This window comes from Motacilla alba, chromosome 29 (genome assembly GCF_015832195.1).
Source record: "Motacilla alba alba isolate MOTALB_02 chromosome 29, Motacilla_alba_V1.0_pri, whole genome shotgun sequence".
NCBI classification, from domain to species: Eukaryota; Metazoa; Chordata; class Aves; order Passeriformes; family Motacillidae; genus Motacilla; species Motacilla alba.
The window spans coordinates 108,859-132,663 of record NC_052044.1 but is presented as its reverse complement, the minus strand read 5'-3'; the positions used below and the strand labels follow the sequence as shown (position 1 = coordinate 132,663).

The 23,805-nt window shown below is 55.2% G+C and overlaps 2 protein-coding genes across 2 annotated transcripts; both read right to left on the bottom strand.

Annotated features, from left to right (window-relative positions):
- Positions 1-1,524: 1,524 nt before the first annotated feature.
- Positions 1,525-7,033, bottom strand: LOC119712696 (keratin, type II cytoskeletal 6C-like). The gene is made up of 9 exons (XM_038164240.1): positions 6,330-7,033; positions 5,486-5,700; positions 5,230-5,290; positions 4,838-4,933; positions 4,539-4,703; positions 3,503-3,628; positions 3,033-3,253; positions 2,616-2,650; positions 1,525-2,511 (listed from the first exon to the last, which is right to left on the bottom strand). Exons 1-9 carry the CDS (start codon positions 6,954-6,956, stop codon positions 2,189-2,191), a joined length of 1,869 nt encoding a protein of 622 aa, XP_038020168.1. The 5' UTR covers positions 6,957-7,033; the 3' UTR covers positions 1,525-2,188.
- Positions 7,034-11,058: 4,025 nt separating this feature from the next.
- LOC119712695 (keratin, type II cytoskeletal 4-like) lies at positions 11,059-16,657 on the bottom strand. Its single transcript, XM_038164239.1, has 9 exons — positions 15,936-16,657; positions 15,019-15,236; positions 13,910-13,970; positions 13,423-13,518; positions 13,168-13,332; positions 12,825-12,950; positions 12,258-12,478; positions 12,026-12,060; positions 11,059-11,924 (listed from the first exon to the last, which is right to left on the bottom strand). The coding sequence occupies exons 1-9, from the start codon at positions 16,626-16,628 to the stop codon at positions 11,671-11,673; spliced, it is 1,869 nt and encodes a 622-aa protein (XP_038020167.1). The 5' UTR covers positions 16,629-16,657; the 3' UTR covers positions 11,059-11,670.
- Positions 16,658-23,805: the final 7,148 nt, after the last annotated feature.

The following is a 23,805-nucleotide window of genomic DNA, read 5'->3' as shown; positions in this document are numbered from 1 at the left end:
GCCTGGGTGCTGACCACACTCAGCTCCTGCAGATAAGACGCCCAGATTGAGTCACTCTAGCATGTGAAGACACTTGTCTCTTCAGACAAGATGTGCAGATTATTCCAAACCTGGAGTCACTTCAGCCTCCTTCAGGTGAGACTCAACACCAAACTGATCCTTCAGATCTCTTACACAAGGAGTTGAACATGGTAAGATCAACACCAGGGAAAATGTGAACTCGACAGAAAACATGGATGGAGACCAAAGCCACGCTCCGGCTTCACATCTGACCCAGCCAAGAGCTTCCGTCATGCATCTTGCACAGAGGAGGTGTTGCAACCAACTCCTCATATGGCACTACAATGCTGTGTTCTGGTTTTTAAAGCTGAGAAGAAACAGACTCTTGAAATTAAGCACCAAAACAGGTGACTCTTGCCCCAAGCCAAACCTCAAAGTGCTCCTGGCACAACACCAGCTTCTCAGAGCCTTCTCAACATCTTCTTGTTGGGCCAAACCCAGCCACGTTCCCCAACCCTGGCACTCTCCTGCTGGGCTTCCAGTGGTATTATTGTCTCTTCCAAGAAGCCTGTAGTCATTCCCTGTTGCCTTTCCTGGACCTCTTCCTCCGTCTGCAGCTTCCTGATCCACTCTGGGAACATCAGCAACTCCCAGAGGCTGTTGTGGGACTCCTGAACCACCACTGACAGCGTTTTCTGCCTCTTTGATCTCTTCAGGTGGTGGAGGAACCACAGCCCAGCTCAGACCAAACACTCCGGACTCCCCTCCCAAACCCCTGCCTTGAGCTCCTCCAAATCTCTCCCTCCTGCTCTCGGAGCAAGGATGAGCCGCTGGGGAACTCACCGGCTTCTCAGGGAGAGGATGGTACCTGAGCTCATGGATGGGGGTGAATCACACCTTCCCAGCCCATCGTGTTCCCACAGCTGGAATCATGGCTCATCCTGGGGCAGATGAGTTTGTGGCTGACTGCAGCCAGTGGCAGGTGCTTCGCCAACATCCTGATCCACATTCACCTGCCCTCCCACCACTGCACATGGCAACTCTGGTGCCACCTCCTTCACCTAACACAGGCCAAAGTCTCCTGCACCTGGAGACGATCCCAAAGGAACCTTAGAAGCAGCAACTTAATTGCATTGGTTGGTCCAAGGGGTGCGACACCTCCCATCTAGTGGAAGGTGTCCCTGTTCAGGGCAGGGGGTCTGAATTGGACAATCTTTATGGTCCCTTCCAATCCAAACCATTCCATTATTCAATGATTCCAGGTATCCAACCTGGGCTCTTATTTCTCATTGTTCAGCTGGAGGATTCAGGCTCCACCATTCCAGATATAGGCTTGGGCCTCCAGGTGGGAGTCAAGAGCATCATCTGAGCTGGGGCACCTGCCCTGATCCATCCCCACCACTGATCTGCTCCCTCAAAATACGGGGACAGGCAGGAGAACACCCCCCTCTCCCACCCTGCCCAGAGCAGCTCCCAAAGCAGCAACACAATGACACTGTGAATTTTCTCTGCAATTTATTGGGAATGGCAACATCCCGAGGAAGGAGGGCAGCCCACAGAGGAGGGGGGGAGGTGGGGACACCACACCCGCACTGTGTCATGGGAGCTGGGCACTGAAGGACAATTTTGTTCTCCTTAGGAATAGTCCAGGTGTGTGTGAGGTGTCCCAGGTGTCACTGAGAGCCGGGACTAGTGGAATGGAAGCTGCAGCTCCAGGGAAGGTGTGCTGGCAGCACGCCTGGGGCTCCCAAGTGAGCAAAGCTGCCCAGAAACTCCACCCTGGGCCAGCTCCCCCCTCTAGCTGCCGCCTGAGATGCCCCCTCCCCACGGGATGAGTCTCACTTGCCCCACACCCACCCTGACCCCAAAGGCCTGCAAAGGGAAGAGCAGGATGGACACTCACAGAAGCACCCCAGCGACACAGAACAGGAGGAGAGAGGAGGAAAGAGGAGTTTTATACACGTTTGCCAAAAGAAATGTACAACACAGCAAGGAAGGCAGAGCAGCCCCTCCTGCCAGGCAGCTCCCGGTGCCGGGACACCCACGGCATCGCCACCAGGATCTGGGACAAGCTGGGTGCGGGGGACACAGTTCATCCCATTGCAGGGCACCAGGGCTGCGCTTCAGGAGGCTGGGCTGCTGTCAGCAGGAGAGAGGAGGTGCTTCTTTCCTTGGCAACCTTCGGGGCTCAGAATCTCACTCCCGAAGATTTGACCGAGGTGGTGGTGACGCATCTCCGCACGGAGGAGGATCCCCCGCCAGAGCCGCACATCCTTCCGCTTCCAGAGGAGAAGCCGCCAGCGTACATTCCTCCCCCCATCCCACAGCTGCCGCCCATGCTGCCTCCTCCGAAGCTGCTGCCTCCTCCCATTCCTCCTCCCATTCCACAGCTGCCGCCTCCGAATCCTCCTCCCATGCCGCTGCCTCCGAATCCTCCTCCCATGCCGCTGCCTCCGAATCCTCCTCCCATGCCTCCTCTGCCTCCAGAGACAGTCGTCCTGCCCACCACAGCTGGAAGAGAAGCACAGGTTATGTTCCCGCTGCCCAGTCGCAGGCCCTGTCTCTGGTGAAACAGTCTGATGCTTTTTCTGAGGGACCCCAGGGCAGATACTTACAGACATTGACGTTGGACATGCCATCGTTGCACAGCCTGTGAAGGAAATTGGACATTTTAATTACCCAATAAAAGAGAGGTTGTAAAAACCTTCAACTGTGTTTTGACTGTCAAATCATTTTCCTGGTTCACTCTCCTAAACCACTTTGGAATTACTAAAAGATTGGAGGAGGAATAGATTGGCAATTCCTCTTTACAATTAGGTTTTCTCCAGATTTGAAGTTCATTAAAAACACACCAGAGATGGGGCAGCAGCTCTGCCACCTCTAGGGAGCCAGTTATGGGTCCTGAGCCCCAGAATATCCCACAAAGTATCAATCACAACATCCACCACCCGTTAGCCCAAAGAATTTGTTTGGGATTTCAGCCAATATTCCAGGTGTAGATCACAGCACCCAGTGAGAGCTCAGTTGTTTACCTGTTCTCCTCCCCCTCCAGCAGCTTCCTGTACATGGCAATCTCAACGTCCAGTGCAATCTTGACATTCAGCAGCTCCTGGTACTCCTTCAGCAGGCGAGCCAGCTCCTCCTTGTCCTTCTGCAGGGCACTCTCCAGCTCTTCCAGCTTCAACCTGGCATCTTTGAGAGCCATCTCTCCCCTCTCCTCAGCCTCAGCAATGGCTGCCTGCAGCTGCTGGTTCTGGGGAGCACAACAGGAGCTTTCTCAGGCCTCATTTTGTCCCTAATGATCAGCCCTCAGACCCCCCAAGAGGAGAAATCAGGAGGAAATAAACATCTGCATGAAGTGAGCTTGGGGTGTCGGGAGGTTTCTGCTCCCCTCATGGTTTTTTGTGATGCAGCCTGCTGCCTTCTTCCCCTGAGACACCAACCAGCCCCTTCCTTTCTTCATGTCCTCAATCTCATCCCCAAGACATCAACCGATCCCTACCTGCTTCTTCACAGTCTCAATCTCAGCCCGCAGCCTCTGGATGTTCCTGGTCAGCTCCTGGATCTCCATCTTGGTGTTGCGAAGGTTGTCCCCGTGCCGGCCGGCCGTGCTCTGGAGCTGCTCATACTGATGGCACCAAGACAGAACGACCCTTCAGCGACACGTTCCTGGTGCCTCTAGGACATTTGTCCCCAGTTTCAAGGCTCAGGTGACACTGTGAGGACCCACTGCACTGCCGATGGGTGCCCAGCTCAAGGTGACTCTGGGACTCAGTCTTGGGGTTTGAGCTTCAAAATGGATCTTAGTGACACTAAAAAGCATCTCTTGGCTTCTGAAAAGCCGCTTGGGCTGGAATTCTCTCAGTAAGGTGCATTTTGGGCCATTTTTATCGAGAGGTTTGGATGCATTAAGTTTTAGCACTCATATTATCCAGATTCTGTACTGCATTAGTACATAACTCTGAACTTCATATAAAGTGTTAGCAAGTTCTCCTCACAGTTCAGTAAGTCAAAACAATCTTTTTCCAGCCCAGAAACCAAGCTTAAGAATAAACAGCAGCAAATTGAGGAGCACAATCTGGAAGGATGGGACGTAACCTGAAGCTGTAATTGGACAATTAACCTCAATACATAACTGGACCAAAACCTATAAACGTGCAAAAACTTGTGACCCATTGTCCATCTTGGGTCCATCTTGGGTCCATCTTGGGTCCACCTTGGTAGCCCTGGCCGGGCTCTTGTACTGCCAAGGTGTATTGTTTGAAGGCCATTTTATAAATACCTGCCTTACTCCTTTCACACTGCCTGGCCTCTGTTCTAGGCAGCCTCCCAAGGCATCAGTTTGTGCCACACACCTTGGTGAGTTTGGGACGCACTGGGAACTGTGAGTCAGATCCCTCAAAAGCAGTTCAATCCCTCTGGACCTTCCTTGCACCACGAGCTCCAACCCCGTTAGCTTGAAAAGGTGTCTCACCCAGACATAAATTATTGTAAATCACCCAGCCACACCCAGGATTCTCAACTGCTCCCTGACTCACCTGGCTCTGGTACCAGGCCTCGGCCTCAGCCCGGCTGCTCTGGGCAATCTGCTCGTACTGGCGCCGAACCTCCTCGATGATGCTGTCCAGGTCCAGGTGCCGGTTGTTGTCCATGGACACCACCACGGACAGGTCCCGGCTGATCGTCTGCATCTGAGACAGCTCCTGCAACCAAGACCTGAGTCAGAGGCACCATCTCAAGCCTAAATCCACCCAGACACTCTGGCCAACCTCAGTGTCCTCGGCCACCACACACCTGATGAAAATTCCAGCCCCCCAGGGGAAGAGAGAGCTCCTACCTCCTCATAGATGCACCTCAGGAAGTTGATTTCGTCTGTCAGAGCTCCCACCCTGGCTTCCAGCTCGACTTTGGTCATGTAGGCACTGTCCACATCCTAAAGGAAAGATCCCACAGAAAATAATTTTTTTCCTCTTGGGAATCCTTCAGGCTTGTGGGAATCGCCATCTGGGCTGAGGGTTTGATGTTACTCACTGGGGCATCATTATGCTTATATATAATTCAGTAACCATATATGTAAATAAATAAAAATAAATAATGTTATGGTGTTATGCCAATTGAATATAAGGGATTCCAGATATCAGCCGGGACATCTTAAAAACTCCACAATTCCCATTCAAGCGCAGGTAAAGCGAAATATTGAGGGATAATTTTGTGATGCCTGTGACTCACCTTCTTCAGCACCACGAACTCGTTCTCGGCTGTCGTGCGCCGGTTGATCTCTTCCTCATACCTATGGAGAGGAAAAGTGCAAATTGTATTCCTGGACTTTCCTGCTTAAGGCCATTCGAAACAAACTAAAAGGGAAAAAGCCACTAAATTAAAATATTTAGGCTGAAAAACTATCTCCACTATCACCATAAAAAACAGTTGGGGAAAATTAAAATGACCAAAAGGCTGCTTGAGCTGCTCCTGGCTCTGCACTCACTTGGTTTTGTAATCCTCGACGTACTGCTGCATGTTCTGCAGCTCTGACTCCAGCTGGCCCCGCTGTGCCAGGATTGAGTCCAGCTGCCTGCGCAGGTTCTGGATGTAATTCTCAAAGATCACATCCAGGTTCTTCCTCGGCCCCGACGGCCCTTGCTGCTGGAGCAGCTCCCACTTGGTGGAGAGCACCTTGTTCTGCTGCTCCAGGAATCGGACCTAGAGCCAAGACACAGAAGACCCACCATCACACAGGAACAGCTCCCACCAAAACATTTCTTGCAATCTCACTCACAAAGATTTGTGTGGTGATTCAGAGAACCAATTAATTCTGGTTTTTTTTAACTTTCTGATGGTGCCTAACCTGCAAAATTGGGAAAAGAAGGAAATTTCTAATATTTTTCTACTCAAAGGAGTTTTTACACATTGCCCTTACTCCAAGTCTTTCTCCATCACAGGTAGTGTGAAAATCTGATCTCCAGCCTACATTTACAAGCCTGGAGATTTGAAAGAGAAATATATATAAATTAATACTTAAATGGGAGGTTGTTTGGGCAGAGAGTGGTGGAGGAGGGAGAATCTATGCCTGAAACCTGCGGAGGTTGAAGGTGTTGAACCTGCTTGAGAGCGTAACCTCAGAGTAGAGCTTGGTGCAACAGGACAGATGAAAGCCCTGGAGACATTGCTTTGATCTTGTATGGAGGAGAGATTCCCATCTCTTCCCTTAATGAAAAGGCTCTGCTCAAGCTTCTCTGCCAGCTGGGATTTAGCTCCAGAAGGACATTTCTGCGCCACTGTAAAGTTCCTCCTAATTTTGACCTTAATCAGGCACAATCCCACCCTCTCACCTTGTCGATGAAGGAGGCAAACTGGTTGTTCAGGGTCTTGATCTGCTCCTTCTCCTGGTTTTTGACTTGCTGGATCTGGGGGTCAATCTCAACATGGACCGGGCGCAGGAGGGTTGTGTCAATCTGCACTGGCTGGATCCCAGGGCCGCCTCTCCCAGGGCCACCCATGCCAAAGCCTGGGCCAGCAAAGCCACCCATTCCTCCACCACCCATGCCACCACCAAAGCCACCCATGCCACCACCAAAGCCACCCATTCCTCCTCCACCCCCCATTCCACCTCCACCCATTCCTCCAAAGCCGCACATTCCTCCTCCTCCTCCACCCATTCCACCCCCAAAACTGCCGAGACCCCCGTAGCTCCCGCCAAAGCCGCCCATCCTGCTGCCGTAGCCGCCGCCGTAGCACCCGCCCATGGACATCCTGGCGCTGCCCCCCATGTTGTGGAGGCTCCGGCTGCCGAAGCCCCCGCACCGTCCTCCACCTCCGAATCCCCTGGACACGGAGTACGAGCTGTAGCTGCTCCTGCTCCGGCTGCCGCCTCCAAAGCCACCACCGATGGCAGAGCAGGAGCTAAAGCCCCTCCTGCTCCCCCCTCCGAAGCTCCTGCAGACAGACTGACGAGACATGGCTGGTTATCCTCAAAAGAGCCAAGAATGGAGAAGCTGAGGAACTCGACGGGGTTGTGGGTGAGGAGGTGGGTGGAAGAAGGGAAGTCAGTCCCTCTGGCTGGAGGGCAGCGGACGCTCCCTTTTATGTGTTTTTGGAGGTAGGCTGGGTCTGCATGGGCGTGAAGGAGGAGACAGGTCCTGTCTTCATCAGCGTGGCGTGGCTAAAGATTTCCATCTCCAATTTGCCAAACATTGACCCTACCCAGAAACACACCCTCTAATGCAGGAGAAAAGGCAAATAAGATCCAACTGGGGCTCCCAGCACTCCATGACTATGGAATCCTACACCTTGTGGAGGAGCAAGAGCCTCCCTGGGACACACCAGGCATTTTTTTCCACCTTTCATCCACTGGGGTTGTTTCCCTGTTTGTGTTTATCTTTAAATCTCTCACTCCAAAGCCCCATTGCAGGTAGGCACTGCGATTCATGCCAAGTTGTAGCCTGGCTTTCACAATTCCCAAAACACACCTAAGTTACACCCTCAGCCTTCTTTTTACTTGGAAAATTGCCTTTGGCTTGTAGAATTGAGTTTCTCAATCTACAGCCAGGGCTCAGCAAATTGCATTTTGATGAGGCTCTGCACCTTTTTGATAAATAAAACCTCACCAGTGACGAGACGCCGGTGCTGGCACTGGAAATTCATTTATTGTTGGACTAAAGCATGTCTCATGTCTTCATGCCAAGATAATCTCAGCACTGGTGAGGAAATACCCTATCCGGGAAACCTGTGTAGGATCTTCTGAAAGCTTCAGGACCATGAGGAGACACCAGGCACAGCTGCCGTGGTGGGACGTGCAGGAAGATGGAGGGACAGCCCCGGAACGCAGTGGGAGGAGGGATCCCAAACCTTGCTTCCCACATTACATGCCCTGGAACAATTTAAGTGCAATTAAAGGAGCTCAACTCATTTATAGAGAGGTGAAAATCCGGAGAGCACAGGGCTTGGAGGAATCACCGTTCTTTTCAGCTGTTTCACTTATTTTGGTGTTTCTATGCAAATATATCTTTGGCAGGTGTACATTTTAGAGAGGCAGGAGTTTGTCGGAATCCGCCCGTTCAGATCCCCAGCTGAGGGTGGATTCAGACTATGATCCATCACAGAATTCCAGAATGGTTTGGGTTGAAAAGGACCTTAAAGCCCATCTCATTCCACCGCCTGCCATGGGCAGGGACACCTTTCACTATTCCAGGTGGCTCCAAGCCCCTGTCCTACCTGGCCTTGAACATTTCCAGGGATTGGGCATGCACCGCCCTTCACAGAATCATGGAATGATTCAGGCTGACTCTGTAAGTAATTTAATCCAAAAATCCTCCACAGATCCACCCTTTTGCCTTGCTTATCGAACAGCAATTAGTCTCATTTTCTTTTTTTATTGAAAAAGTAGATTTTTTTAAAATTATTTTTCAACATTTTAAAGCCACCTAGGCCACACTGAAGTCCAAACCCACAGCTCTGGAGACAACTAACTGTGCTGGCAGCCATCTGGTGCAGGTCTCGGAATTCTCACAGGACACATACTAATTAAGAGCTTCTGGAAAATCCACACCAGCAACTTCTGGTATCATCAGATGTTTAAATACCTCTAAAAATATTGCCCAGACACCCATTTCCAAAAGTGCCTTGGGACCTGGATGTGCAGCTAAACTGGCATTTCCACTGGAAAACATGATATTCCCTGTGTTTATCCCACCTCCGGGACCTGTGTGGGTCTGGGAGGACTCGAGGAGGTGGATTAGGAGCGGTAGATAAGGAAAAGTCGGGGAATCATAGAATTGTTAAGACTGGAAAAGACCTTCGAGATCATAAAGTCCTACTTTTGAAAAAATAAATATATATAATATCAAAATCTCACTGTGAGAGCAAAGGAAGGGAGAGGTTGGGGGTTGGACAGAAGGTTTTATAGGCAATAAATCAAGAAATAGACAATAAATCAATACACAGACAATAAAAATGGGGGCTGAGGCACTGTCCCCCAAGAGCCCAGCCAAGACCCACCCCCCTCAGCGTTATCAAACCTCTGGTTACATTTTCCTGGGGGATTTTTGCTGGGATTTTTTTCTCTTTCTGTGGGCGGGATGACACGATCTGAAAGTTCTCCTGTTCCCAGGGGAGGAGAGTTCCCGAGTCAGCAAACGGCAGAGCCCCGAGCGCCCGTGGAGAGATAACGCAGAGCGTTGAGTCACGGCCCTCTCTCCAGCCAAGCTTAGGAAATCAAACTGGGATTTGGGTATTGATATCACCTCCCGGTTCAAACATGATGGGCAGAGCTGGGATGGCTTGGGTGGGAAAGGAGTGGAAAGATCATCCCATCCTATCCCTGCCATGGACAGGGAACCCTTCCAGCACTGCTCCAAGCCCTGTCCAGCCTGGACTTGGGCACTTGCAGGGATGCAGCAGCCACAGCTTTTCCAGAAAATCCATTCCAGGACCTCACCACCCTCACAGGGAGGAATTCCTTCCAGATATCCCATCTAATCCTGCCCTCTACCTGCTGGAAGCCATCACCCCGCAGCCCATCATTTCAGGCCTGAGAGGAAACCATGAAATCACAGAATCATGGAATGGTTTGGGTTGGAAAGGACCTTAAAGTTCATCTTGGTCCATCCCCTGCCATGGGCAGGGACAAACCCTGATGAATCCAATCCTGTTTTCAGACTATGGAAAACATTGTCTCTCCTCCAATCAGAGGCAGGAATTATATCACCACTGCGTCCAGCCTGGGATAATTTTTCCCTAATTGCTGGTGCAATCCTAGGAACAAAAAGGGAGGGATTTGTAAGTATGTTTGTTGTAGCGACAGCCTTTGAGCTCCTGGAGAAGCCCTTTGTCTCTCCTCAGGCAGGAGTCACTGCTGGAAGCAAGTTTGGATTGGGGTGACTCCGAGGGAAGTCAAAGCCTTTTCATTCAACACCACTCCAGGTCACTTTTACAACTCCCTGAATGTTTAACCACTGCTCAAACGGTGTCCCCACCCAAGCAGTGACAAGCCCGTGCTGGCAGCATTGTGACATTCCATTGTGACATTCCGCCTGTCACTGCTGGTTCTGGATGTCTTCAGCCTTTTCCAGCTCAGAATGGAACATGGGAGAAATGGGATGAGTCACCCCAAGCACACTCTGTGGTTGGCCAGGGATGTGATTCAAGGTCTCCTGAGCGAGAGGTCAAACCACAGCAGGAGTTTGGGGATCAAAATTTATCCAAATACTCTGCTTTTGGGGAGAGGTGGGGTTTGATGGAGCGGGCGGGGGGAAGTCTTGTTGTTCCCATGGCTCAGTTACCTTTTGGAGATGACTTAAGAGCAATCCATGGATCCTTGATGAGTGCAGACAGCAGGAAAAGCTGCAGGGCTGGCTCAAAAATAATGTATACCAAGGAATTTGCTCCAAATTATTTGGAGGGGTAATGACTGCTCTTCCTTCTCCCACACCAACCATGGTAGGATGATCCTGAAGCACCTGGAGTGCACACAAAGAGTGCCTGGGAGCTCCAGCTGTGGCACTGCAGTCCTGGGGCCACCTTGGAAGGCAGGGTGGGCAGGCACAATGGCCAGGAAGAGGTGGGATAGCTGGGGAACATCCCAACTTGGCTAACTCCAGCATGGAAAGGGCTCAGGAAGAGACGGAGGAAGGGAAGAGTCTCCTAAAATCCACAGAGTCTGAAAGTCTGCTCAGACCTTGTGGGACAATGGCAGAACAACAATCTCTGCCACGTCTGGAGATCCTGCAGGACACACAGGAGGATCCAGGGGCTGCCTCTTTCTCTCTGCTAGGAGTGGGCTCACTCCCAGGGCTGTCACCCCGACCGTGTCACTGTCTCTCTGCACCCAACGTCCCTTCAGCCTCCCTGGTGAGACCCTCCTTATTCTGCAAAACTCACAAACTCCTCACATTTTTGGAGACAGAGAGGGGTGAGAGGAGACCCGGTTGCCCCTTCACCCGAGTTCCTTTAAATTCAGACTTCAAAGGGCAGGAGAAAGTCAGGAAATGTTTTCAGATCTCATCAGAAGATGAGACTTGTTACAACATGAAACTCTTTGGTCGCGGAGAAAACCACACCAGGTTTCTGCCTCTCGTGTTTATTGGGGGATAGCACATGCCAAGGAGAAAGGCTTAAGCAAACACACATGATTGTTCCCATGGTCCCAAGGAAAAGGTGAACCCTGAGTAAAAATAAACATTTTACAACAGCACGAGTGAAACTTGGGGGGGGAGGGAAGCAAACTAAAAGTCAGTTGGGTGAGAAACATCTTCAGCCAAGGCACCAGGAGGAAATTCCTGTTTTGGAGCTCGAGCTGCAGCTGATGAGTGACACTGATTAAAGTTGCACCACGGCTGGATCCGGCACAAGAGCTTGAGAGAAGCCGGAGCTCCCCTCCGCACTCGGAGCTGCGCTCGGATCCGTCCCCGCTCCTGCCTGTGGCCGGGCGCCTCTTGCTTGGAGGGTGCTGGGCTCATCCCAGCCAGGTTTGGTGCTCCCATGAATGGGCAGGTCCTGCTCCCAAAGGAGAGCTGGGCACCTTGATGTCCAGCAGCTGGACGGGAGCACGAGGGATTGAGCTGTTCTCGGCTGCTGTTGGGAATCTCAGTCCTCACCAGGTGGTCACCGGGGGCTCATCATGCAGTTTGCTCCCTTTCTCCTCTGGGTGCCGGGGTCAGGGGGTTGATCCCTTTCTTATGCCCTCCGGCTGGTGGGGCCACTGTTCTTCAGGATGGTGCCAGATCCCCCCACCACCACCGAGCTAGATCCCCCACCCAGGGAGCCAAATCCACCCCCAGCACCAAATCCACCCCCTCCCAGGCTGAAGCATAAACCAGCGCCGCCCGTGTTGCAGCTGCCTTTCCCGCTTCCAAAGCCAATTCCTCCTCCTCCAAGGCACAATCCGCTGCCATATCCACCTCCCATGGAGCTGCTGCCGCCCACCACGGCTGCGGAGAGGAACAAAAGGCACCAGGTTACCTCCGATGCCACCAAGAAGTTTGGGAGCACCAATCTCAGCCCCCCATACTCCTGTGGGAACAGTACTTACAGATGCTGACAGAGCTCTGGCACTCTCCAGACATCCTGCAAGGGAACAAGATGGAGTGTCAAATCCAGCCCGAGCATCCGGAGCGGTCCAACCCCATGAAGTCAGGATTGGTCCACTGACACAGCCACAGGACCATGGTCCACAGCTCATGACAGCACCATTAATATGTATAAAGATGACTGTACACAATTTTCCCACTGATTGATCAGGATTCTTGCTGTATCCCACCCACCTGCACTCCTCGCCCTCCAGCAGCTTCCTGTAGGTCGCAATCTCCACATCCAGGGCCAGCTTGACGTTCATGAGCTCCTGGTATTCCCGGAGCTGCCGGGCCATGTCAGCCTTGGCCTTCTGCAGGGCTGTCTCCAGCTCGGTCAGTTTGTCCCTGGCATCCTTGAGAGCCACCTCCCCGCGCTGCTCCGCATCCGCAATCGACGTCTGAATGGTCTCACACTGGAGGGCAAGACGTGGGCGGGATGAGCGGGGTGGGGGCAGCCAGTGAGATATGAAGCCATAATCCCAGATCAGAGGAACATGTCATGGTTTGGCTTGGACGGGACCTTAAAGATGATCAGGAGCATGTGCAGGGACACCTTCCACTATCCCAGCCACGTCCCACCTGGCCTTGGATGGAGCATCCATAACTTCTCTGGGCAACGTGTACCAGAGCCACTTAGGCTCAGCTATTCCCTGGTCCCTCCCATGCCCAGCAATTCCCACCACACTTACTTCCCCTCAGGAAGTTCTAAAAGGCATGACCAAGAGGTCTTCCCCATTGCTCAAGAAACATAACCCCCACCTGCTTCTTCACATTCTCGATCTCAGCCCGGATCCTCTGGATCATGCGGTTGAGCTCTGAGATCTCGGTCTTGGTGTCCTTCAGGCTGTCACCATGCTTGCCCGCAGTTGCCTGCAGCTCCTCATACTGGTGGGATGAAGCAGAAGCATGTTGAGTGCGTTGTAACCTCACAGCTGCTCCCACACCACCACAGGGAAGCCAAGGAGAGCAAATCTGTGCCAGGTCCACTCTGGATGGACCAGCACCAGCAACATTCCAGATCTTTCCATGGCCTGAGCAGCCACCAGTAGCTCTCCCACCCCCCTGGACCCTGGAGAACCCCGGCAGTGTGTGCCACCCTCACCTTGCACCGGTACCAGGACTCGGCCTCCAGCCGGCTGCGGTTGGCGATCTCCTCGTACTGCGCCTTCACCTCGGCGATGATGCTGTCCAGGTCCAGGCTCCGGTTGTTGTCCATGGACAGCACCACCGAGGTGTCGGACACAGTCTTCTGCATCTGGCACAGCTCCTGCAGGTGATGCCCAAGCGGATTTAGCCCTTCCAGAGCTTCCTGACGGTGTCACAGCCCGCCCCCAGCCCGGTGCCCCGCAGTACTCACTGCCTCGTAGAGACACTTGAGGAAGTTGATCTCATCCGACAGAGAATCCAGTTTTCCCTGGAGTTCCACCTTGGTCATGTAGACTCCATCTACGTCCTGCAGCCGAGATGGGATGAGAAAACCTGCTCAGCACACACCAGTTAATCCAAAATTTCATGGAATCATGGAATGGTCTGGGTTGGAAGGGACTGTAAATGCAATCCCACCCCCTTCCATGGCAGGGACACCTTCCACTCTCCCAGGCTGCTCCAAGCCCCATCCAGCTTGGCCTGGGACACTTCCAGGGGTCAGGCAGCCACAGCTTCTCTTGGAAATCCATTCCAGGGCCTCCCCACCCTCACAGGGAAGAACTCCTGCCCAATATCCCACCTAACCCTGCCCTCTGGCAATGGAATGCCTTTCCCTCTGTCCTGTCACTCCAGGCCATTGTCCACAGTCCCTCTCCAGCTCTCGTGGAGTCCCTTTAGGTAAAAAACAAGGACTTGACCTTCTTCAGGAGCACAAATTCGTTCTCAGCTGCCGTCCTTTTGTTTATCTCCTCCTCGTACCTGTGGATGGGAAGGAGGGAGATGGAATCTGGCTGCTTGTTTTGGCTCCGGCTCAGACTAATGAACATTGTTGGCCTCGGACTCATAAACCCAGCAAAAATAGATCTGCCACGAGGGAGATTTATGGACAGGGAATTGCACTTCGCCTTTCAGGACAAGCCCTGGCTCCTGCGCTTCCAGCGCCTGGGTGAGGAAAGCCTGGAAAGAGGAATTCTGGCTCTGCTAAAGGGAGTCCTGGTGCTTGCGGCCACTCCAAACTCCTTCTACGAGATCCAAGAACCTTCAGCTCCTCACAGGTATCATGGAATCTCCTGATTTGGAAGGGCTTACAGGGATCATCAAGTCCTGCTCCTGCACAGGACACCCCAGAATCCCAAATGGACTCAAATCTTCCAGATGCTCGTCTCCAAATATAAAGTCAATTTTCACCCAGCAGCCTCTGGTTGATTCCCATGATTCCCAGACTTCTTTGCCCACTGTTTTTTGTAATTCCTTAAGTGGATTCATTTCTCCAGTCTTTGTTCTATTTTTTCCAACTGGACACATTTTATGTTCATATTTATAGGCTAAAATAAATTATATATTATAATAAATAACAGCAGGAAAATAGTCTTTACTTTTTCTTTCTTTTTCTTTTTTTTTTTTAACTTCATCTCAGCCTTCCATGGAAACCCTCAAATCCTGAATGATATTATGTGAAAGAATCATGAGGAAATCCATAAGGAAATTAGAGCTAGGTTTAGTAACTGATTAATAAATTAAATCATAATGTCACTGATTCTTAAAGAATTCCTTCTTGAGGAAGACAAAGAGCGGAGGATCCTCCTTCAGGAAGAAGCACAGTTCGAGCAATATATTGAGAAAATCTGAGAGAAGTTGAGAAATACCTTGAAAAAGCACCAGTTTCCATCCAAAGTCACTTTTCCCAAAACATTTTACATTTTCTAACCATTGGGAAAAAATTATGATCAATATTTCTCCTTTTTTGGCCCTTTGAAGTGAGTTTTTCTCTTTGATTATTCACCACCAGACACCCCAAGCCACTTACTTTGTCTTGAAGTCCTCCACCATGTCCTGGAAGCTCTTCAGCTCTGTGTCCAGCTGGTGCTTCTCGCTGGAGAGACAATCCAGCTGCTTCCTCAGCCCGCTGATGTAGGTCTCAAAGAAGGGGTCCAGGTTCCTGCCCCCCGTTCCTGTCCCGCCCTGCTCCTGCAGCAGCTTCCACTTGGTCTCCAGGACTCGGTTCTGCTGCTCCAGGAACCGGACCTGAACAGGTGGGGAAAGACTCAGATTCTCCTTTCAAAACCCCGTCTTTTTATTGATTTTTTCCCCCCACGTGCTTTCCATGTTTTATTCTCATTTAATGTGTGGTAGCTGCCCAGTCCTACAGGACCACAGTGGATGGGGTGAGCGGGCAAAAGGGGGTCACGTCCCCTTCCCAGTTCTGGAGCCTCTGAACAGGAGAAACACAATGAACCTCATGGGTTTGGCATCTTCTTGTTCAAAATAGCCAAAAAAAGTCCAAGCATCTTCAAAATAAACCAAAACACCCAAAAAGTCCAGTTGCCTCCTTAAAAGCAGCCTAAATCACTACGTATCACATCTTCTTCTTAAAAACAGTCCAAACATCCCAAATCCCAACATCTCCTTAAAAATATTCCAAAAAAAATCTCACCTTCTGCTTTAAAATAGCTCAAGTCACTCAAAATCACATCTTCTCCTTAAGAGTAGCCTGAAGCACCCAAAATCCCATTAAAATAGCCCCAAACACCCAAAAAGTTTCACCTGCTCCTTCAAAGCAGCCCAATGTTCCCCGTAAAATAGCCCATTTTCCCCTTAAAAACAGCCCCAAACACCGTCAGTTCATGGTGACCTGGGCAGCTGCAGCTCTGGGTGCCCCTGGATGAGCATCTCCGGGTCATTCCCACCCTCCAGAGCCCATCCTGGAGCGAAGCCCTTCCAAACCTTGTCAATGAAGGAGGCGAACTTGTCGTTGAGTTTCTTGATCTCCTCCCGCTCCTGCGTCCGAACCTTCTGGATCTCGGGGTCAATCTCCAGATTGAGGGGGGCCAGCAGGCTCTGGTTGATGGTCACCTCCCTGATGCCACCCGGGGGGCATGGGGGGAAGCCCTGGCCCCCCATCCCACCATCAAATCCTCCACCAAAGCCACCAAAGCCGCTGCCAGGGCCTCCACCAAAGCACCCTGCGCCATAGCCACCCCCAAATCCTGCTCCGGCCCCAAAGCCGAAGCCTCCTTGGCCACCGAAGCCTCTGCAGGCGCCACCAGCCCCCCCAAATCCTCCCAGGGAGGTGCTTTTACTGCCCCCCAGGGAATAGAGGCTCCTGCTGCTGAAGCCAGCGGCGCCACCAGGTCCCCGGCATCCTCCACGGGGCATGGAGCCAAACGTGACCTTGTTCTTGTTCCCGAAGCACACAGAGCTGGAGCTGAACCCCTTGCCAAGAGCGCAGGACTGGCGAGACATGGTGGAGGGTCCCCAAGATTCTGAGCAAGAGGCTGAGGCTGGAGCTTGAGAGGCTAAAGAAGCCAGGTCCTGTGGGAGCAGCTGCTGGGTCCCCCTTTTTATGGGCACAGGGAGTTGGTCGTGCCAGGGGGGAGTGGAGATGTCACTTTTTGGGGATTGTTTCATTCTCTTCATTGTTTTCAGGTTTGAAAGGACGCCCTCCTCACTTTGGCACAACCATGACCTGCCTGCAAACACTCCCCAGAGAGCAAAGGAAAACAAAAGTATTGTTGGTGTTGGAGCTGAGCTCCAACCCAAATTCCCTGGGCCGTGGCCAAAGCCCCGAGAACTCTCTGATGCATCACGCCCCCGAGGGAAACCCTTGTTTTAGCTAAATCTGTCACTTTCGGCCTGACTCCAGTGGCTGGGTTCACTGAATTCCAACAAAAGCCCAGGCTCCGAGGCACACCCTCAGATGCACTCCGTTTCAACCTCCTGCTCGGAGGAGGGGTGACGTGGGTTGTCCAAAGTGTTTCACAACTGGGAGCATTAGTGTCGGGCAGGGTTCTAAAACTACATCTATGTCAATAAGGTGGTTTTAAAACCTTCTGAAACCTTCTGAAAGGGTTTTGAAGTCATTCTGGAGCCCTCTGAGTGATGGGTTGAGCTGGGCGGGACACACTGGGATTTGCAGAGACCGAAATATCCCAATATATCTGTGTTGGACACACCCCAGCAGGGTCAAGACTGTTCCCTGACCCTCAGCTTTGACAGAGGATCACATCCCTCCTCTGAGGAACCTTCCAGGGATTCTGTGATGTTTCCTGAGGGTCCCTGTGGGTCTCCAGTCCCTCCACAGCATGTCAGCATGTGGTATTCAGCAAAGCCACTCCCAGCCTACCCCGTTGTTAAAACAACACAATTTAATTGCTTAATTGCTTTAAATTTCTATTCAAATGAGGTGTTGAGCTGCCTCCATTTAGGATCCTCGTTTATCCCCCTGTTAAAACAAATAAAAAACCCCAAAACTTCCCCCCCACCCCACACTGCCAATAAAGTCCAGCTCTGGATTATCCCGTTCATTGGGAGAGGTTTGTGGAACCAGTTTCAGCTCCAAGACTGTTCACCCTGGCTTTTTTTTTTCACTGAAAAGATGTAAATCTAGGTCTGGGTGCATGTCCCGGTGTTTCCTCCTGACTCTCATTGGGGATTCCTGAAGCTCCAGGATTTTCAGCCCCAGGGAATTTACAGGGCAGGGAACAGGGAAGTTGATGCTCCCCTTGAACAATGCGCATCCTGCACGCCCCAATCCCACCTGGAAACCCTCTCCCACCCTCCGGGGTTCCCCAGTTTTCCAGCTGGAGAAGAGAAGCGGTTTGAGCTGACGGAAGAAGGCGGCGGCTGCATCTCCTCGCCTTACGCAACCGGCAGATCAGCCCCAAAACCGAATGAACCTGTTGGAGCCCGGGCGGAGAGCATTCCTGCCAGGAGTTCCCAGGGTGGCTCCAGCAGCAGCTCCTGGCCCAGCTGCTGCCCTGCGGCCAGCTCAGCACTTGCCCAAGCAGCTGCTGGGCCAGCAAAGCCCTGCCCCGCCCTGCCACCAAGGGGTGAAGGCACCCCACTGGGACACGGGAGCAGTTCCCAAATCCCTCCTGAACTCCAAGGTGGAGCACCTCAGATGCTCCGGCACTTGCCGGGATGGGAATGCACCAGGAGCAAAGCCGAGGGCCCAAGGGGGGCCACCATCACCCACCCAGTGCTGGCCACCATCACCACTCAAAATTGGCCACCATCCACCCGGCCAGCGCTGGCCACCACCCCGCTCCCACTGTTGTCCACCATCACCTACCCAACACAGCCACCCTGACATGGAGGGCCGTCCCCCACTCAGCCTTGGCCACCGTCACCCCCCCAGCACCCCAACATCCCACCTTCCCTCTGTATCCCGCGGGAGCAGGGACCACCAGCACGGGCAGCCAGCAGTCCCAGCCAGGGAAATGTGTAGCAGAACCAGAGCCCAAAATACAGCCATTTTCACCCCAAAACTGTGCTGGGACTGGGTTCAACTGGGAAAGCCTCAGATCCGGAAACTCCTGGCTGCTCCGCTGGCAGCCACCGAGCTGAGAAATTGCAGGGCTGGGAGCAGGGATGGTGACGGCTGGAACAACAGTATGGATTCCCGGGAGATCAAAGCAGGTGTTGCAGAAGACGGGCGGCACCCTGGGACTGCCGAGGGCCTCGGGCGCCCTGGAATCCACGGCGGGAGCAGAGCTGGCGGCCCGGAGCTCATGGCACCCCCCGATCCCAGGAGCCACAGCCCCCAGGGGCGGGTTGGCTCTCATTCCTGTTGTGGTGCCATTGGTGTCACCTCTCCTGCTGTCCCACTGCCAGGGGTGGGACCCCACACCATGCCCAGCCAGAGGGAAAGCTCATCTCAGCGCCAGCGCTGGGAAACAGATCCCAGGGAAGGAGGATTGGGATCATCGGGGAGGCAGCCCCAGGAAGGAGCACACAGTCGGGCTTGACAGCCCCCCATGATCACCGTGAGGGGGTGAGGACCCTTCTGGGGGTCACAGGGTGGGGGTGGGTCCCAGGCAGGGACCCTGGGAATCCCACAGGAATCCACATGAATATCCCATGGGAATAAAGACCTGCTGAACACCCAGGTCCCCCTGTTTCTTCCCACAGGGGGACCAAACGAGGACACCAAAATGGGGTGCATTCAGAGTTAAAAGAGTTGGGGCACGTGCTTCAGGTGGGGGGGAGCCCATGGTTTTGAGGGAAAACCATTGGGATTGGGGAGGGTTGAGCCCAGTAGGCCCCCCAGGTGCAGCATCACCCCTCCCCAAATTCCTGGGGGTGGGAAATAGGTGGGCTTCACCCCAGGGTATCCCTGTACCACTCCCTCCGCAGACCCTTGGGATCCCAAATCCAGAACACCCTCTAAAGGGCCAGAACGTGCCCCAAAGCCCAACCGGGGTCCCAGAAATGAGACCACACCCCAAACCTCCCCACCTGCCCCCCGGCCCCCTTCCTGGGGGTTCTCCAGCTCCTGGGGTCACTGCTCATCTCATGCAGACTCAAACTGTGCTGGGTCTGGGGGTGCAGAGCCTCAGGGGGCTCTGGGGGACGCTGGGGAGGAGGTTTGGGGTGCCAGGAGGGGAGGAGTGCAGGGGTGTGCGTGTGAAAGTACCGAGAGTTTGGGCGGCTCCTCCCGACGCTAATTACGGCAGTTAATCGCCCCGACAGGCCCCAGCTTGTCACTGCACCCCAAAACCCCACCCGGGTGGCAGCCAAGGGACCAGCCCCCAGTACAGGGCAGGGATGCCCCGCTGTGGGGTAGAAACACCCTGGACACATCTGTGTGAGGAGGTGTCTACCTGAGCTCCTGGATTTTGGGGGTCCCCTCCATGTGGAGGTGGGTTTTGGGGTGAAGGAGCCCCTTCAGGAGGTGGATCTGTAGGGGGCTGAGCTTGGGGGGGTCCCACAGAGATGGGGGTTGAGGATGTTGATGATCCAGGAACATTTGGGGGGCAGGAAGTCTGAGCCCCCAGATTTTGGGGATCCCCCCCATGGGGAGGTGGGGTTTGAGGTGAAGAAGCCCGTTCGGGAGGTGGATTTGGGGTGTCTGAGCTCGGACGGACCCTCAGTGGTGGAAATGGGGCTTCAGGTTCCCTGGCAGAAAAACCTGGGGGGGGGGGGGGGCACAAACCCCCAAGCCCCCTGGGCCTGACCTCATCCTCAGGCACAGGGGGACCCCCAAAGGGCAGGGGGGTTTCCCCCATATCCCCCATTTCCTCCATCGCCTCTCACGAGGCCCCAGAACCCCCCACAACGGCTCAGCACCCCCAAACTGCTCACCCCACTGCCCCCATCCCAAGAGGGACCCAGATGACCCCAGGAGGAGCAGGGACCCCCGAAGCTGTGGAGACCCGAACCCCCGAGCACGACCCCGCCCCAGGCACCGGAGCGCTCCCATCTCCTCCAGCACCCCAAACCCCTCAAAGGCCCCCAAAAGGGACCCGAAGGGACCAACACTCCGGGTTCCCTCTGCCGGCTCCCCCTCAACGCCCCGAAATGCTCAGGGACCCCCCCAAAGCTGCGGCCCTCAAAGGGGGCCCCGCCGGGCGGGTGAGTCACGGCCCCACCCAGGGGATGAGCGGGGTCAGGTCTCAGCCTGCCCCGCACCCCCCCGCAGCCCTGGGGGTCCCGAGGAACCGGGCATGAACCCCCAGGGTGGGTTCGGCGTCAAATCCTGCGGGGGGAGGGATCCCCGAGATGTCCCCGTGCCTCAGTTTCCCTCCCCGGGCACCACCAGCGCCCTCAGCTCCAGTGCTGGCAGGTTTGGGTGATGGGGAGATTAGATCCCCTCAGCAGGACCCTGTGGGTGCCCCGGGACCCCCGAGGTCCCCCCGCAGTGTCCCAGCGGGGTGGGGCGAGACCCCCTGCCCCCAGAGACCCGCCCATGGTTGCCCCCTCCCTAATTTGGGGTGCCCCGCCTTGGGGAGGGGGGCGAAGTGAGCAGGGGATTGTGGGGGGATCACTGAGGGGGTTCTGGGAGGGGTCCTCTCCCACCCCCCGCAGTCCAGATGGCACTGAGGGTGACACGAGGTGACATCCCGGGGGTCCCACAGGGCTCCAGCTCCCCCCACAAACAATCCCTTCCTCAGTTTCCCTGCAGGGTCTCCACGACCCCCAGTTTCCAAGCGGGAGGGTCCGTGGGGCTCAGCCGCGCCTCCAGAACCACCCAGATCCCCCCACACCCCCGCAGCCAAGCCCCCGAGACCCCAGACCCCACCGCCCGGCCAGGCTCCCCACACCCCCAAAGCCCCCCGATCCCCCCCATCTACTCCTAGACCCCCCCAGACCCCCCAGAGCCCCCCCCCAGAGCTGCCCCCAGCCTCCCCCAGACCCCTCAGCCCTCCTGCAGCCCCCAGCACCCAAACCCCTCCAGAGACCCCCAAACCCACCCCCTGTCCCCCCCCGGACCCTCCAGATCCACCGCCAGCCTCCCCCAGACCCCCCTAAAACCATCAGACCCCCCCCACGCCCCCCGATCCACCCCCTGACACCACTCCCCCCTCCCCCCAGCCCCCAAATTCTCAGTGGAGCCGGACCCGGGCGGGGACCCCCCCATTCCCGACTCACCCCACCCGCAATTGGGGAGGCCCCAAATCCCTGCCCCCCCCGGTCCATTCCCGCTCCTCTGCCGCCCTCCAGCGTCCGCGAACCCCAAAATCACCGGGCCGGGAGGCCGGGGGGGGCTCTGAGGGCTGCGGGGGAGACCTCGGGGGGTCCCCAAACCCCTCAAACCCCTCCCCGCCCGAAGAACCCTGTGAGCCCCCAAACCAGCCCCCGGTCCCCCAAAAAGCAGGGGGATCCCCCCAAAAAAACCCCACAGACATGGGGTCAGGGGGAGTTGAAACGGGGGGGCAGGAAGGGGGTGCAGGTGACCCCAGTTTAACCCTCCCGGGGGGGCACCACTGATCCCACCCCCTTTTCAAGGGGGGCTGCGTCAGCACCCCGCGAGCCAGCACCCCCCTTCACCCCAAAGGCCCCCCCAAAAGCTCAGGGCCCCCCCTGAATCCCAGGGCCCCCGAGGGCCCAACCCTCGGACTCCCCAAATTTGAGGGGCTCGCGGTGGCTCTGAGGGAGCCCCCCCCAGTTTGGGACCACCCCTCCCCTGCCCCCACAAAGCTGGGAAGGGTCCCCAAACCCCCCGGGGTTCCCCAAATCCCCTGGGGTGCGAACTGGGGAGCCCTGAGGGCCCCGTGTGCCGCGCGCCTCCCCAGCTCCTTAATTAATTAGCGAATTAATGAATTAACCCTCTGCCGGCACTAATTACGGACACCAGGTGTCACCCCCCGGCCCGCGGAGGGAACGGGGCGGGGGGGGACACCCCAAAACCTGCAAGGCCCCCAGACGCTGTGGAAACTCCCCCCCCAAGCCATGGAGGGACCCCCAAATCTGCTCCAGCCCCGAACCCTCCCGGGCCGGGCCGGGCTTGGTGACTGACGGGGCACAAAGGCAGCCGCGATTTTGGGGGGTCCCCCTTCCCACCGTGGGGACCCTCCAGGACGGCTCCGAGCCCCCCAAAAGGGCTCCGAGCCCCCAAATCTCTACCACCACCAGCCCAAACACCCCAGGGCACCCCCCTGACACCCCCAAACCAACTAGGGGGGCCAGCACCCCCAAACGCGGCTGCTGCCCCCCCTCCCTGCCGCTCCAAAATGGGGGGGCTGGAGGGCAGCCAGGGGTTTTGGGGTGCGGCAGCACCCCGAGAGAAAAGGGCCCCACAAAACCCCCCTGGAGCGGCACGGGCACCCCAAAACAGACCCTGGTACCCCCGGATGAGCCCAGGAAGGGACCCAGGCACCCCAAAATAGGTTCTGATGTCCCAAAAGGGGTCCTGGCACCCCAAAACAAACCTGGCATCCCGAAACAGACCCAGGCACCCCAAAATGAGCTCTGACGCCCCCAGGGTGGGTGCTTGTACCCCCAAACTGACCCAAGTACCCTGGAATGGGTTCTGGCACCCCAGAGGGTATCCGGGAACCCCAAAACAGACCCAGGCACCCTGAGATGGGCCCTGGCACCCCCCGAGGGAGCTGGCCACCCCCAAAAAGACCCTGGCCCCCCAAAACTGGGATGGGTCCTGGTGTGCCAAAACAGTCCCAGGCAGCCCGGGATGGGCACAGACGCCCTGAAACTGGTCTGGGCATCCCAAGAAAGGACCCAGGCACCCCAAAACAGGGATTGCTATCCCAAAACAAGTCCTGGCAGCCCTGGAAGGGTCCTGACACCCCAGGAGGGACCCAAACAGATATTGACAGCCCAGGACGAGTCCTGGCGCCCCAAAACACAGCCGGACATCAAAAAACGGACCTGGGCACATTGGCACGGTCACAGACACCCCAGGAGGGACCCTGGTGCCCCAGGAGGGACCCTGGCACCCCAAAACAAACCCAGACACCCACAGATGGGTTCTGGCACGCCAACACGGACAGGGGCACCCCAAGACAGGTCCTGGCACCTGGGAGAGATCCAGGCAACCCAGAACAGGTATTTGTACCCCGGGATGGGTCCTGGCCCCCCAAAACGGATCCTGGCACCCCAGGAAGGAAGCCGGGCACCCCACGATTGATCCTGGCAGAAACAGATGGGTCCTGGCACTCTAAAACAGATTCTGGGACCCCCAAACAGACCCAGAGACCCCAAAACTGATCTGGGAACACCAAGAGTGGTCCCAGTCCCCCAAGAAAGACTTGGGAATCCCAAAACTGCACCAGGCACCCTGAGATGGATCCCACCACGCCCAGACTGATCCGAGCACCCCAAGATCGTCCTGGCACCCCGAAACACAGCCTGGGAT

Bases quoted from the DNA above. Each gene is read 5' to 3' on its own strand.
- LOC119712696 (XM_038164240.1), bottom strand. From the start codon at position 6,956: ATGTCTCGTCAGTCTGTCTGCAGGAGCTTCGGAGGGGGGAGCAGGAGG. The intron at 5,701-6,329 runs GTGAGAGGGTGG...TCTTGGCTCTAG, and splicing joins TTGCCTCCTTCATCGACAAG to GTCCGATTCCTGGAGCAGCA. The intron at 4,704-4,837 runs GTAGGAGCTCTC...TCTTGGTTGCAG, and splicing joins TGAGGTGCATCTATGAGGAG to GAGCTGTCTCAGATGCAGAC.
- LOC119712695 (XM_038164239.1), bottom strand. From the start codon at position 16,628: ATGAAGAGAATGAAACAATCCCCAAAAAGTGACATCTCCACTCCCCCC. The intron at 12,951-13,167 runs GTGAGGGTGGCA...TCATCCCACCAG, and splicing joins AGTCCTGGTACCGGTGCAAG to TATGAGGAGCTGCAGGCAAC. The intron at 12,061-12,257 runs GTGGGTGGGATA...GTTCCCTTGCAG, and splicing joins CTGGAGGGCGAGGAGTGCAG to GATGTCTGGAGAGTGCCAGA.